At 43.2% G+C, this 16,023-nt stretch overlaps 2 protein-coding genes across 2 annotated transcripts; both read left to right on the forward strand.

The window, feature by feature from the left end:
- The first annotated feature begins 9,202 nt into the window (after window positions 1–9,202).
- Window positions 9,203–9,703, forward strand: LOC109762669 (protein STRICTOSIDINE SYNTHASE-LIKE 10-like). The gene has a single exon (XM_020321538.3). It carries the CDS (start codon window positions 9,203–9,205, stop codon window positions 9,701–9,703), a length of 501 nt encoding a protein of 166 aa, XP_020177127.3.
- A 346-nt stretch (window positions 9,704–10,049) lies between these two features.
- On the forward strand, window positions 10,050–11,153 carry LOC141020804 (uncharacterized). The gene is made up of 3 exons (XM_073495747.1): window positions 10,050–10,081; window positions 10,267–10,503; window positions 10,631–11,153. Exons 1-3 carry the CDS (start codon window positions 10,050–10,052, stop codon window positions 11,151–11,153), a joined length of 792 nt encoding a protein of 263 aa, XP_073351848.1.
- The last annotated feature ends 4,870 nt before the right edge of the window (window positions 11,154–16,023 follow it).

Below are 16,023 nucleotides of genomic sequence, written 5' to 3' on the forward strand. Positions count from 1 at the left end.
CATCGGTCAGAGCAGTGCCATTCTGAGAAGGATAAAAAGTTCACATGTAAGGTCTAACATCTTAGAATTCTAGAGTACATTGAAACATTAAATTCTGAAATAAATTCATGTGTGTGGAACTAATTACCTAGTGTAGTTCTACTAAATTCGGCTTTCTTCTTACCTCGAGGATCTGGAAGTCGATGATGACTGAATCATTCATTCCATTGAAAACAAAGGAAACCGATGATAGTTTTTCTTCTTCTTCACAGCAGTTTCGGGTAAGTAGATGATCTTGACTGATTATTTGTGCTGTATTTCCTTGAATGCATGTATTTATTCATATTTGTTTCTTCTGAAGAGATGGAGTATCTGCTTGCTCTGTTGATGAAGGCATCTTTTTCACTTTTCACTAGCATTTTCAGCTCCTTCTCCTACTTTATTGATTCCATGTACTGAAACTTACCGCATCCATGTTGTCCTTATTTTTTTTCACGAATACGCAAAAGCCTTGCGTATCATTGCATTGCTAGAAAGGGTGAAGTTACATGACAATGTCGTCACAGATGTTTACAACAGTGGACGGCGTGACGAGCATGTGCGCAGCACCGGCAGCCGCGGCGCACGGAGAGATGTGGGTGCGCCAGCCACTTGGGCCCTAGTCTACGTCTGTTCTTGTTAAGGGTGCGGTGTTAGACGGGGGAGCCATTGCTTGCAAAGAAGCACTCTGCTTAGCTCAAGATGGAAGTATCAACACAATGACCATTGCGTCTGATTGCGCTGATGTAGTTCGTTGGATAGGAGGAACACTTGGCGGAAATACTATGATATCAAAGAGATTAGAGATATGATGGGTGGTGGGGGAGATGTTAGTTTTAAGCATGAAAGTAGAGAGTCGAATGGGGATGCCCAAAACATTGCTAGAAATTCATTACAGGTAGAAGTTTGTCACCATGTTTGTTGTTGGAGGCCCCGGGCTATGCACAAACCTTAATCAGTGATCAATCACTAGCACATATGCCCGTGTGTTGTAACGGGAGAAAAAGAAGCCTTCCCTCAAACACACACCCGACGACATGACAAATCCCTTAACATCTTTCACGGTACTACATGACAAACAACATGATAAATGGTGTTGCACAACTAAATAAGTATGGGATGATTTTTTGAAGTCTACTAAACGTCTTTCCAATTTATTAGACAATTTTTTCTATCTAGTTGCCGCAACATGTTTACGCCTTTTTTGTCGTTACTCCTCAGTCATGCGCAAAAAATATTACATTAGGATGAAAATAACAAAGTACAATTTTCAAATTAACGAACATTTTTATGAATTCGTGAACCTATTCCAAATCATGAATATTTTTCGAATTGGCTTATAAATTCGTAAAAAATTTGAATTGACAAACATTTTTTGAGTCGGCAAACATTTTCTGAATTGATTAAAAAAATTATGAATCGACCATTTGTTTCAATTGATGAACATTTTTGGAATTGGTGCTTTTTTTGGAAATGCATGAACATTTTTCAAAATCATGTACATTTTTTGAATCAATGAACTTCTTTTGTAATTCATGATCATTTTTTGATTTTTTAACTGATTTTTTTAACATTTAAAAAAAATCATGAATTGAATTCATGAACATTGTCTTTAATCCACAAACATTTTATGATCTCTAGAACATTATTTTCTATAAATTCACATTTATTTAAAACTTGGATTCTTTTGGAAATACCGAATTATTTAAATAAGAAAAAAGTAGGAATAGAAAAGTAAAAAACAAAGAGCAAATAGCAAACAAATAAACGGAATAAAACTCAAAGGGCGTCCAGCCCCGTCATGGGCCAGCCCAATAGGGAGCTCTGGCTCTCTCTGTGTTTCAGTTTAAAATTGAAAAGAGAGGAAAAACGGAGAAAGGTGGGATCAAACCTGGGTCTGTCGGTTGGAAGAGAGAAGCTCTAGCCAGCGCAGTGCGTGGCAACTTGTGATATATAATGGGATTCCATCTAAATGAACCAACCAAAGGCACCTTGTGAATAAAAAACAATTTCTTTTTTCTCACTTATGGGTGGCATAGTGGGTAATTTGTGCCAACTTTCGGGGCAATTTTAAAACAGACGGGTAGAAGCACTATCTCTTTATTATTATACTAGTAAAAGGGCCCGTACGTTTCAATGGGAGAAAAATGAAATCATAATCTCCAATGGCCATAACAACATTTTGCTGCATCACCGATAACACTTTGACGAACATTTTGTTCAATTTCGTTAAATATTTTATTACATGAACTTTTAAAAAAAATCATGACCATTTTTCGATTTCCCAAACATTTATTTTCACAATTAAGGACATTTTTTGAATATGCAAATTGTTTTTTGAAAAATTACGAACATTTTTTGAATTCACTAACAAATTATGTTTATTAAATATTTGATTTAAAAGTTCTCATTTTTTTAATATCTGGAAGTGTTTTGAAGTACCAAATAATTTAAACGAGAAAAAAGGAAAATAAAAATAAAAATAAAAATAAGAAATTAAAAAATAGGCCGCTCCAAAATGGGCTGGGCCGAACGAGCGCACAATGTCATCTCCCAGCACGCAGAGCGCAGTATAGGAGTTCCCATGTGCGTGGGCCGTCCCAGTCGGGGGTTCCACTGTGTAAAAATGTTTCAAAAAAAACAGAATCTTGAAATAAACCATAAAATGTTGTGGGTTTGAAAAATGTTCGTAATTTTATAAAAATATTCTGCTTATTCAAAAATTGTTCGTAATTTTGAAAACAAGAAAATGTTCATGAAATCAAAACATGTTCATGATTTTTTTAAAGTTCATGTATTAAAAAATGTTGATGAAACTGAACAAAATTTCACCTATTCAAAAATGTTCATGAATAGAAAAATAACCTAGAAATTCAAAAGTTGTTCGTAACGTACAAAATAGTTTATTCATTCATAAAATGTTCGCTGATTCAAACAATGATTATACATTACAATAAATGTTCATTAAATCAAATAATGTTCATGAATTTCAAAGTTTGTTCCACCAATTTCCAAAACAATGTGTGTCCTTTCTAGAAATGTTCACCGTTTCAAGAATTTTTTGAAAAGGAATGTTCACAATTTTTTAAAAATGTTTGCAAATAGTATTAAATGTGCATGATTTCCAAAAATGTTCTTGATTTTAGAAAATGTTCAAAAGTTTGTAAATCTGTTCATGAATTTTGAAAAATGTTGATGATTTCAAATATGTCCATGAGTTTTTCAAAAATGTTCATGATTTCACAAAATTGAGATTGATATTGTATCTTGGTGATGCAGCAAAATGTGATCATGACCCTTGAAAAATTATAAAAAAAATTCTCCCATTGCAACACACGGGCTCTTTTTATAGTTATTAAAAAAAATTAGGTATAGAATGTGCTAAAAACAGCCAACTTCGATTCAGCTTCGATTCGATCGATCAGCCTTAGCCGTTGCTTCTTCTCCCTAGACTCCCCTTTTCCTCTCTTCTCGTTTCCTGCTCACTCCTATACCCGAAGCACACAGAATGGCTAGCGAATTAACGGATATTTCCGTTGTAGCTAATTTCTCAGATCCACTATTAATCTCTCCATCTCACTCCCCTGGGGATTTCCCTATAAGTATTCCTATCCAGATCCAGCGGGCAACATCAGGCAACGGTTCATTAGCTCAGTCGCTTTGCAAGTTGCAATCTGCCTGGACAATGTCTTGGTCAAAATCTAGCAAACTTCTTGTAATTTCCAAGCCCTTTTTCGCTTGATATTTGTAATATATTTTTTCGGTTTTCTAGCGACTACTTGACCTGCCTTCTCTTTGTGTACAGGTTGCTCATTTTAGGATACGAGGATGCTAACAAGATCTGATATGCTTGGAATTGGATAGTTGGATTTCTTCTACTTTTCCTTTGACAAATTTAGGTGTTCCTGCTCCTTCTAAAATATGTTGCCTAAAATGCATTTGCCTAATTCCGCGAAAAGAAGAAAAGAAAAACTAGCTGATAAGTTTATTAATATTCAAAAGGGTGCTATGCAGAAGTTTGTTTCTAGGAAAAGAAGTCAATTTTTTTATGATTACGTGTCTTTATCTTTTGCTCACTTTGTGTTTTTCAGGTGAGAGACTTGCTGGGAAGAAGGGTGCTCCCCTTTCTGGGACCGGGACAAAAAGTAGCATCTTGTTTTCTCCCAGATTAGGAATGATATCTTCATCGGTTAAGATTAAGACTTTGTTGGTTGTTGCCAAAACTTGCATGTGCATTCGTGTTTGTCCATGGTGTATTATGAGACTTTATTTGGTAATGAAATTTGAAGTACTTCTATTCAGTTCGATGCTTCCAATTAAATCCAAAGTAAACTCCGTGCTTTGTATCTATATAATTGTGGTTTCGCTATTTTATCAGGTATCTGAAATTTTATCTCACGCCAGGCACCTTCTCCCTTCCTTCCTTCACGCCGGACCTTGCCGGAGAAGATAACCCCACTATCTAACTTAGGGAAAAGCCATTGTCGCATTATCTATCTTGCGGGGTGAGGTGCAGGGAATCGCCGGAGTTGTTTTCCGGTGTGGCGGGGCTTAGAGGGATGGCCAAGACGACCGCCAGCACAACGGTGGGGGTAGGTAGAGGGGAGGGCCTAGGCTGGCCCATGGTTGCGTGAGGTAGAAGGTGAACATTGCCCGATCTAAATTCAACCGATGGAGGAAGATTGTATGGCTTGAATGGAAGTGACTGATGCAAGTTTTTAATAAATTCTTTTATTAGTTAATGGAGTATGGATGGCGTACGTGCTCCTCTCGTGTGTACTACGTGTAGGCTACGTACTTGCTACCGCGTCGGCTGGCATGGGGACATCCGCCGTCGTCTGCAAGAATGTACGGTGACCATGCCAAACAGCTTTTGAGTATGTCGTACTAGTATAGTCACTGGATGGATCAAATCGATCGACATATACAATTGTTTGACGATAACCATTACTGGTACAATATTTCCCGGCCTTTGTATGGCTCCCTGGCCTCCGCCGACCCTCGTTGAAGCCCGGCACCGCCGCGAGTGGTTCGGACATGGCCGACTCCGGCGTCACCCATTAGAAACCCAACATCTCCGCGGTCGCCTTTATCTCACCGGCCGCCGAGGCTCGTCAGGACGGCGCCATGAGGCCGGTGAGATCCATGACCGGGACGGAGAACTCGTGGTGGCTGTGGTGAAGAGTTGGTGTGTCGTCGAGGGGAAGGGACTCAGGTGGGTGGTGGAAGATGGCTGCGATTGTGTCCAGTGTCCACACCGGTGATCAAGCTGACTTGGTGGGATTGGAAGCATCATAATGACACCTTCTTCAATAACGATCATCATTAGTTTGCTCGAGAAGATCGAGTACGTGGCTCGGTCATGCACGAAGGTGGTGACCGTGATTGTGACCACACCCCACCCAATTGTTGCTACTTAAAAGCGCAGCGTTGTACATTGGGGTGTTGGACCATCACTAGGCTTGTAAAAATACTTTGTTCTCTCATTTTATCAATGCATCAAGACATAAGCTTTTGCGTTTTGTCCAAAAATAATATAGCGTCTTAGCATACAAAACTTTCAGGGCATATGTGTATATGTGAGTTGCACTGCATATTTGTGTAACTTCTAGATGTGTGGTTCTATAGAGCAGGAACCGCCGAGAATTAAAAATGTTCAGAAATAATGAACAAATTTGTTGACATTGGTTTATTTTTTGTATACTTCAAAAAAGGTATATTCCACAAGGAATTTCAATTTGAAGGGAGAAAAAAATAGCACAACAATTGCTTCAGATGTTTTTTTTCTATTGAGTTTTGCTTCGGTACAACCACCCTTAGAAAAGTGTACAGATTTCGATGCACTTTAAAGGTATATATACCCCTTTCTATTAAAATATTAGATTATTCTGATGTCTTGTTTGATTGGGAGAATAAGGGGTACAATTAGTTGATTGTGAATGTATGAGAATACCACAAAATTCTTTCTCTTACATGTCTAATTGGGTCATATATTTTCTCTAGATGCCGGATGTTCCTTATCTAATGAAACTGAAGTTGTAATCATGCCGGAGCTCATATCTTTAGACTAATTCTACATACAGTTATACTATTTGAGGCGGCTTCTGTACATAGCCCTCGGGGAATGAAGGATTCTACATGTGCATGCATCAAGCCAGCCCCCCCCCCCCCCCCCCCCCCCCCCCCCTCTCTCTCTTTAGCAGTCTTTTGTTTGTTCTCCTATTTATGTGCACTTCTATAGACAAGTACGTGCCTTCATAATCTTGCTTTTTTTGTTCTTCCACCACATCCTCGTCTTGGCTTGGTTAGGTTGTTCAATGTGGAACTTGTGAGTGGAGGGAGCAGCGAAGGGGAAGATGAGATACTTTGCCCCTTGATAGTAAACAATTGAGTTCCCAAAGTTCTTTCGACAAATGTGTAGGAATTTCCTAATTAGACCAAGCAAGTATTATTGTAATATTTTTCTGCAATGCCTTGTAATTCTAGTTCAACATGTCCACAGACTGAATGAAAAGAGTACTCAAGCCCCTATTTCCGGGGATGAATTCGTCCACACGTTTCACCACTTGTATCAGTAGAAAAGAATGGCCGATCTAGACTTGACATGTGCATTTGTTTGGGATATGACAGGGTAGGATTGTGTATGTACCTAGGTGCGCCTCCTCGTTTTTTCTCAACGTGTTGTTCATGTTTTAGGGTGGATCTAGCGATTTTTCTACCGCAGCAGTTCCTGGTCAACCTTGCGTTCTGTCTGGAGATATTGTCGGGCGGTGGCGTTTTGGATCTGCATGCATGCAGCCCTAGGAGCTGGTTTTCAATTTGGCTTCATGCATGCATAGGTTGGGCTGGGCAGTTGTGTGTTTATTTTTGGGAGTACCTAGAACTCATCTAGATGAGACGTAATTTTGTCTCATTCATCTGGAAAATAAGAACGGATACAACCACGTCAGCATACACGCATCTTATAGCATCACATCCAGTGGCTATAAAAAGGTGAATGAGACTAAATTAAATCTCATCTAGATGAGTTCTAGCAAAACTGTATTTTTTGTCATGAGCTGTCTATTGCAAGTTTTGACACAGTGATGGGTTGGGCGTTGCTGGTGCCATGATTTATCATACTTTCTGGAGTTTCCATGAGACTATAAATACGGGATTCTTTAAGTTGCATTCGATGGCAAGCGGCATGCAGCGTCGGACACGCGACGAGTCCGACATGCTAGACATCGCCGTTCATGCCATCGTCTGCGGCCGCGGCGACGGAGCACGCACTGTTGGACAACAAATCTCGGCACACTCATCCGAAGAGCAAGGTCCGAGGGATCCGGGCACACTCATCCGGAAGCGCGAGATCGCGCCGGGAGCCGCGGCCGCTGCACACTGGGAGCCGCCGCCGCAGCACATGAGGCGTTCGCGGAGAAGCCAACCACCGGGCCGCCGAAGCCGCCAAGCCACCCCCAAGCAGGGGAGGACGGGGCGCCACACCTCCATACCCGCGCCGGCCAGATCCGGGAGCTAGAGCGCGAGATCCGCGCAGGGAGCCGCCGCGGCTGCGCCAGCGAGCTAGGGCAGACGAGCGCCTCCCGCCACCGAGGACCACGCCGCTGCGCAGCGAAACGAAATGCCCCGCCGCCGCCGTCCGCCGCAAGGACTTAGTCCGGTGACCTCATCCGGCGATGGCGAGGGGAGGTAGGAGACGAGGGAGGCCCGCCGGCGGCTCGATTTGGAGCTCCACCCGTGTCGCCCTGGAGGCGATGCGGGGGACGGGCACCTGCGTGGTTTTGGACTATTCACGTGTGTATAAGCAGTTCATGTATGGTTGTTGTTCAGCTTGGTTCTGCTGTGTTCTAGTTGCTGCAGATATTATTCTTTTTGGATAATTTCGTTATTTTTTGTTCAAACCGCTCATTTTTTGTTCAAGAATACAAAATTTGGATGGTGCTTTTCATCCGGAATTTTCCGGAAAAGCCGAATTTCGCCAATTTCATTCTGGGCGGCGGTATATTTTCTGAAATCCAAAACTTTGGGCGGGGAAGAAGGCGGTGTTGCTGATTTTTTTTAATTCTTTTAGTTAATGGAGTATGGATGGCGTACGTGCTCCTCTCCTGTGTACGTGTAGGCTACGTACTTGCTAGGTACGTTGGTGAAAACAAGGAAAGGGAGGGGTTTTGGTCGGAACGGTTGTTGGCCGAGTGCCGACGACGAGTACTTCCGGCGACGGCGAGACGATGACGATGGAGTGCTTTCCGAAGGAACAAGCTGTACGAGCTCCGAAGCAAGCAGGCTAGCAGGTGGATCGATTCTTCTGCTCCCGTACACAATACACGTGAAGCTGGCTTGTACGATCACGCACGTACACCGGCCACCCTTTTTTTTGCTCTTCCTCGTTTGGTTTGATTCCGTCCGTTACGTAGCAGAAACGGTTTTCCTAAAAAAAAAAAACGTAGGATCGAAACCCACTCGGCCTCCGGCTGTACCACACGCCGACTCGGACTACTGCTAGTTCTCGATGGATCAATGCTGCTGCTATATAAGAGCAGCCTCCAGCTTGGATCTCTCCATCAAACCAAGCCATCCAGCGCAGGTGCTTATTAACCAAGAGTCCAAGAGCCAAGGAGACAACCAGCAGATCGACAACAACATGGGGTGCAGCATGAGCCGCCTCCTCAAGACCACCGTCACGCTGATCATCCTCGTCCTTCTCCTCATGCCCGGGGCCTTAGCCGCCACTAGCTTCGATGCCTCACGAAGCCAACAGCTGCCGCTGCCGCTGCCGCGTGGGACGGTCCACGGGCCGGAGAGCGTCGCCTTCGACGGTCAAGGCCAGGGCCCCTACAGCGGCGTCTCTGACGGCCGGATCCTCAAGTGGAACGGCGAAAAGCTAGGATGGACTACCTATGCATATGGACCCGGCTACGATAGCAGGACGTGCACGCCGTCCAAGTTCAGCCCGGAGACTGAGACTGCCAGGGAGAGCCGCTGCGGCCGTCCGCTCGGCCTACGGTTCAACCAGAAATCGGGTGACCTCTACGTGGCCGACGCATACAAGGGGCTGATGCGGGTTGCGCCGGGCGGCGGGGAGGCCACCGTGTTGGTCAACCAGGTTGACGGTTTTCCTCTGCGCTTCACCAACGGTGTTGACGTCGATCAAGTTACGGGTCAGGTCTACTTCACCGACAGCTCGATGAACTATCAAAGGTCGCAGCATGAGATGGTCACTCGCACTGGGGACTCGACGGGCCGCCTCATGAGGTACGACCCACGGACATCCGATGTCACGGTGCTCCAGGCGGGCATGACGTACCCCAACGGCGTCGCGCTCAGCGCCGACCGCACTCACCTCGTGGTCGCATCTACCGGACCGTGCAAGCTGCTGAGGCACTGGATCAAAGGGGTCAACGCAGGCACATCCGAGCCTTTTGCTGACCTGCCCGGCTATCCAGATAACGTGAGGCCCGACACCATAGGAGGCTATTGGGTGGCGTTGCACCGCGAGAAGAATGAGTTACCATTTGGTCGTGATAGTCATCGTCTCGCTGTCAGGGTCGGTAACGATGGGAAGATAGTCGAGGAGATGAGAGGCCCAAAGAAGGTGAGGCCCACCGAGATTATGGAGAGAAGCAACGGCAAGATCTACTTGGGTTCGGTAGAGCTTCCTTATGTCGGCGTTGTTAAGCGCAAGTAGAGAACTATTGTAGTAGATGCATAGGATGCCTTTTTGTTTCTTGTTCTTACCACCTAATGTAATTTTCTATTTGTTTGTTTTTTCATCGGACGGACTATTGTAATACACATTTTCTATCAGCAAATAATTTGTTCTTTCCTCCACTTTAACGTGTATAAATGCTAAATTCCATCATGTTCTCATTAAGAAGCAATCGGAGAAATACTACGTATAGAAGAAGCACTAGGCTTACAAATGATGCAGCGATTGTTGTGGCCTTCCGTCATGATCGATGGTGGGTATGACGCTGCTATCCGGCTAGCTAGCTGCGATTGGCCGGCCGTTGTTCAACATCCCTACCCTCCCTATGGCCGGCGCGGACACCGGCGCCCATAAACGGTACAGATTAATGCACGCACATACTACTAGTTTATTAGCTATCGCTTGCCTACGGATTATCAGATCTAGTTTACGGATTTTCTTGCTGCTAGATTAATTTCATGGTATAATTTAGACAGATGCTTGATTCGCATTTCCAAGTTTTAAAAGCATGGCATCGATGACATGAATCTCTTGATTTGCAGCATACGTACATGTACGGACGAGGAGAGGGACTGGGAAATCGTCTTCGCCGACCTGGGACCCAAGGTGGCGGACCTGGTGTTACTCTCCGATGTCAAAGACTACAAGGCGCTGAGAGGTGTGTGCAAGCCGTGGATGGCCGCCACCGCCGACCCAAAGCTGATGGGCATGGACCCGCAATTCTTCCCTTGCCACTGGGAGATGGCGAAAGGGGATGCACGCACTAACAACAAGGCCAGGTTCGTTAACAATCTCACCGGTGCCTCCATCAAGCTGCACATCCCTCAGGAGTATGGGGACGTGGTCGCCACCGCCGAGGGCCTCCTGGTGCTCTTAGCTGATGCGGCTGTTCAACCGGGTAACCAGGGCCGTCACTTACCTACCCAGCGTTTTCCTCGAGGACCTGCCATGGCTGATCGAGTGGAACGCGGCAGAACTGGTCTACGAAGATGGCGATGCTGATCCCGCCGTGGTGCTCTATGTGAAGGTGGGGCCGCCCAGGGAAATGATCATGCACGCCAAGCCCGGCGACGCTAGGTGGAAAATCAGGGATCCCACGCCAGTGCTATCAAAGTCCGGGCTCTCCGTGCATGGCCGGTTTTACCTGCCAACCTTCGAAAGGAACGTGCTCAGATATGTGCTCCTGCCACGGCCTCACTACGTGTATGTGGCGACGCATCACGCTCGCCACAGGCGCAGTAATAACTTGGTCATGAGATCCTTGCTCCAATTGGCCTTCGACGGCGACGAGATCAAGATGCAGCTTGTGCGTGAGATCCTCGGCATCAAGTTAACGGTCGATGGCTTCCCTAGTGAATACGTAGAAACGGACATCGAGGTGTTCTGGGTGAACGTCACAGAGGGGAGCCTTACACTTGTGCAGCAATAGGATTTGGCCGATGATTGATCGCCCCATGACAACTTTGACGCTCAGCATGTCGACGCTTGACATCGGCAGTGATGAATCTGAATCTGATGACTAGTAGTGTGTTCCCAGCTCGCTCGCACATGACGTCAGTGCCAAGACAGCCATTGCAAAATGTTCCAGCTATATGTGCCAAGACGTCGACGAATGCCAAGACATTGCTGTATCTTTTTATCAGTTTATTGTTGAAAAGTTTGCTCTCAGTTATTCCAATTCCAGTAAAACTTCTAGTTTTATAATTTTGTCTGGAACATTTTTATTATTGACATTTTTTCAGTTCTAGAAACATGACGGTGTGTGCTTTCAATTCCTACAAAAGTGACCACGTGACACACGTGATAAGCAATCCTAAAAATTCAAAGAAAAAAATCATATAAAAGTGCTCAATGCACTCCCTCCAGTACCCCTATAAACATGCCACTCTGCAATGTTTTCTTATTTCATACTGAAAAATCAAGTGCGGGGACCCAAAAGTTGAACTTAAACAAGACAATAAATTAACGCACAGCAGGGCTAAGCATCAGCTTTTAAACTCAGACTAGTGTTACAAAAAATCGTCAGGTGGAGTACACGATAGCTACTAAAGAGACATCAATAAAACCAATCCCTCACCTATGATGTGTAAGTACTTCTGAGAGAATGCAGAGTGTAGTCCCTCAGGAGATTATCCTTATTTTTAATTAAAAAAATTCAAGTTTCTAATGCTCAAGTCATCATCTCATGCATCATTCTAGCGACATATCATTGTATGTATTTTATATGCATATAAGAGCGCTTCTCGTTGTCAATCTCCTTGATGATGTTTTCCTCAATCACATGTTCTATTTTTAATTACCTATAGCTAGTGTACATATACGTTCTATCTGAAAATAATATTGTAAATTCTTGTACATTTTTTTCTATTTACTTCTTTTGTAGCTGGAATATTCATCAATTAGTGTAAATAAATTCAGCATCCGTTTTTCAGAAAGTTGCTGGTGCTAATAAATAAATGTGATCACTTTGATGTCCATCATCTTGGCATATATAGTAGGTATGCATGCCATTCATTTCTTATATTCAACAAGGAATTTCGATTTGCAGAGAGAAAAAAATAGCACAACAATTGCTTCAGATGTTATTATTTTTTCTATTGAGTTTTGCTTCGGTGCAACCACCCTTAAAAGTGTACAGATTTGGATGCAGTTTAAAGGTGTAGATTATATATAATATACCCATTTCGATTAAAATATTAGATTATTATGATCTCTTGTTTGATTGGGAGAATAAGGAGTAGAATTAGTAGATTGTGAACGTATGAGAATACCCTAAAAACTAGGGTGTGTGGGGGGGGGGGGGGGGGGTGCACCAAAGCAAAATTCTTTCTCTTACATGTCTAATTGGGTCATATATTTTCTCTAGATGCCGGATGTTCCTTATGTAATCAAACTGAAGTTGTAATCATGCTGGAGCTCATATCTCTAGACTGATTCTACATAGAGTTACGCTATTTGAGGCGGCTTATGTACACAACCCTCGGGGAATGAAGGATTCTACATGTGCATGCATCAAGTCAGCCTCTCTCTCTCTCTCTCTCTCTCTCTCTCTCCCCCTTGGCATTCCTTAGCATTGTTTTGTTTGTTCTCCTATTTGTGTGCACTTCCATAGACAAGTATGTGCATTCATAAGCTTGCTCTTTTTGTTCTTCCTCCACATCCTTGTCTTGGCTTGGTTAGGTTGTTGAATGTGGAACTTATATATGAGTGGAGGGAGCAGCGAAGGGGGAGATGAGATACTTGCCCCTTAAAAGTTAATAGTAAACAATTGAGTTCCCAAAGTTCTTTCAACAAATGTGTAGGAATTTCCTAATTAGACCAAGCAAGTATTATTGTAATCTTTTTCTGTAATGCCTTGTAATTCTAGTTCAATATGTCCACAGAATGGATGAAAAGAGTATAATATATATGCGAGGTGGACAAATAAAGTTATTGTATCATATCCATATGGGTGGCAAAACACTGTCATATATGCATTTATATCATGAAAATTACATCTTAGGTGGTACAAGGACCGATGTAGTCCTAGTAAGCTCTACCCCTGCTTAATGCTTCTGTTGCACTTACGCACATGGATTTCGTTCATGACTAGATCTCTGCAAAGATGACCAATGAATAAATCATGATATGCCTCCATGTCCATGTGCTTGGCGCGTACCATACCATATTGTTCGAGTTAACCTATCTTTCAGCCTTCTGTTGAGACAAGTTTCTTTTTTCATTTATTGAGATGGTATTATCTTTTAGCTTGTATGCAACACTCAAATGGTAGTTCGCATGACGACTTTTCATGTCTTGTGGCAGTTTGCAAACTGTTGTAAAAAGTAAATCATGTCTTATGGTGGTTATTGCTATCATAAAATGTTCTCATTGGCAATCTGTTCATGTGCCTTGCACAAAAGAAATGGTTCATATGCCTCACCAAAAATAATATGTGCGTCTGATACATAACTACATTGATCGAGGATGCTTGCTTCATGTCATGCTGTCAAGTTGTGCAAAATCTAGTGGAAAGTTGTCAAACAATTACCACACCTTGCAGAATCTGGTCAAATCTTGTGAAATGTTAGAAAATGGGGTGGAACAGTGTTATAATATCATACGAATTGTAGTCGATATGTAAAGATCTGCTAGCTTTTTAAGTACCTACCATGATAAAGAAACGACAGTAAATCAAGCCAGCCTCAAGATGCCCTTTGGGTGGATGTGACGCCTACCTGACATCTCTCTCCTCAAAACTTCATGTGGATACTAGTCCAATCCATCCCACTAAATCGATCTCGTTCCTTTGATTCCATCGTCTTCCTCCTCAAAACCTCCAATTTGCTCCCAAAAGCGATGCAACATTTAACTACCATCACCCCACCCCATGCATGTGCTGCCTCCTCCTCCATTACTCCCTCCTACCATTTGTGTCGCAAGCTCCGCATGCGATCCAACCCACTTTGTTCCATTGGATGTCCCTTCATCTCATGCAGCTCACATAGATCAGCCTCCCATCCAACGCCTCTCCGGTGATTGAGTTTTTTTATGTGAACCTTGATTTTGGAGTTTATATTTGTTTTGCGCTTTGAGGTCACCTATTGGAATAATCAGGTTTGTGCAGTCGTGTCATTTCCTTTCTGCCTCATTAGAGTCAGGAAATATTCGAAGGCAACTAGCATGACTCGGATCGTATTTGCTTCCTATGTGGTCAAGAAATGTTTTATGCTGCACTTGGTTACTGAATATGTTTTTTGCACAAATAGTTACTTTGAATTCATATGAGTTTGTTTGCGCATCTTTAAAGTAAATAAAAGGGATATTTTCTATGTATTCATTTGAATGCCCTTGTTCACCTCTATGTGTAAATATCACTTCCCCAAAAATTGCCACTTTTTTTTATAACATTGGCATAACTCAAATGGTCAGAACAAAACAAAAAATTAAGATGCCTTTGGTGTTTTCCACCTGTCATTGTTCTTTCAAAGGAGCTCAACCATGACGCCACTATCATTATAATAACGAAGCAACCACAACAGTTCTAACGCAAGGCATGGAAAGATGACAGGAAACCTATGAAAGAATCACGTCTTTTTGCTCACCAAACAATTTAGCATATTTACCAAACAGTTTTGTGGACTGTGATAGCATAAAAACTTGTTTGTCTTGATGTGAATCTTTTTAAGTTAATGACTGAGATACCTTGAGGCCAAAATGAAAAATTGTTCCTTTTTTTCCCACACTTGTAGATTGAGAAAAATGACTAGGTGATTGCTGCCTTTTTATTTTTTAGTCAATTTGAACTCCATATTCTTGCTACTAGCATGCCCTAAGACTGAAATTTATTCAGTAGATCCTGTTCTTGGTTCTTGCTCTGGCAAACATAATTTTATTCAGAAAACATTGTTGTTTTAACCTAAGGATGTGGATCTTAGATGTTTGGTACATATTGATCTTCGCTCATGTATCCATGCACCCTTTTGATTGGTTTCGTCACTACAGCGGAGGGGATCCACAACCCTCTCTTCCCCGCTTCCTTCTCTGCATCGGCAGCTGTCTCCTGATTTTTGGCGGTGGCCTAAGGCTCCCCCTTGGAGGTTTGTGTCCCTGCAACATGTTTCCCCTTCCCGACCATCGCTTGAGAATGGAGAAGAGGGAAAATGGGATAAAAGCCTTTTGCTCTTCGGGCGCTGGAGCTTGAAGATGATGGGAGCAAGGGAGAGATTAAAAGCGTGAAGGTTGATTCATTTTACCATATGTCTTTTATATGCCAATAAAAACCAGAAAGAGACGCACGGTGTGGCAGGAATTCCTCGAGTTCCTATTTCGATGTGCGTTATGCGCACGCGCAATCGTGGAGTTTTTACTGATGATGCTGCCAAAAATCCGGGGCATGATCTCTTTATTGATAAGACATGCCAATGGCTACGTCCTCGAGCTGTGCTAACACGTTACAATGATAACTAAGGGACCTTTCGATTCTGTAGTACGTGGTGGCGTTTTAGGTTTGGGCAAAGTTGTCAGAAGTGACCAAACCGGCGCCCCCATTCCGGCACGGGAAGACTAGCTTCGTCGTTAAGATAACTAGGCGATGGAAGGGTCTTCGGATCTGATCAAGAAACAATAGCTCTCGCAAGCTCGGTTGGGGCTCCTCGAATGTGCAGGGTATGTTATGCCTCAGGCAGGATCCTGTTCGCTTTGGAGACAAGCACGCGAAGAAAATGTTGAACCGTTTTGCAAGACAAAACACCAAAGATGAACGACAATTGTCCGAGGATAGTCCTTGGCTTGAAGATCGGTTCAAGGGCTACTAATGG

The sequence above is a fragment of the Aegilops tauschii genome, chromosome 3 (assembly GCF_002575655.3).
Source record: "Aegilops tauschii subsp. strangulata cultivar AL8/78 chromosome 3, Aet v6.0, whole genome shotgun sequence".
Classification (NCBI taxonomy): domain Eukaryota; kingdom Viridiplantae; phylum Streptophyta; class Magnoliopsida; order Poales; family Poaceae; genus Aegilops; species Aegilops tauschii.

Excerpts from the sequence above, each read along its gene's own strand:
- LOC109762669 (XM_020321538.3), top strand. The coding sequence starts at position 9,203 with ATGAACTATCAAAGGTCGCAGCATGAGATGGTCACTCGCACTGGGGAC.
- LOC141020804 (XM_073495747.1), top strand. The coding sequence starts at position 10,050 with ATGGCCGGCGCGGACACCGGCGCCCATAAACG. Across the intron at positions 10,082-10,266 it reads GACACCGGCGCCCATAAACG|CATACGTACATGTACGGACG; the intron begins GTACAGATTAAT and ends CTTGATTTGCAG. Across the intron at positions 10,504-10,630 it reads CGCACTAACAACAAGGCCAG|GGCCGTCACTTACCTACCCA; the intron begins GTTCGTTAACAA and ends CCGGGTAACCAG.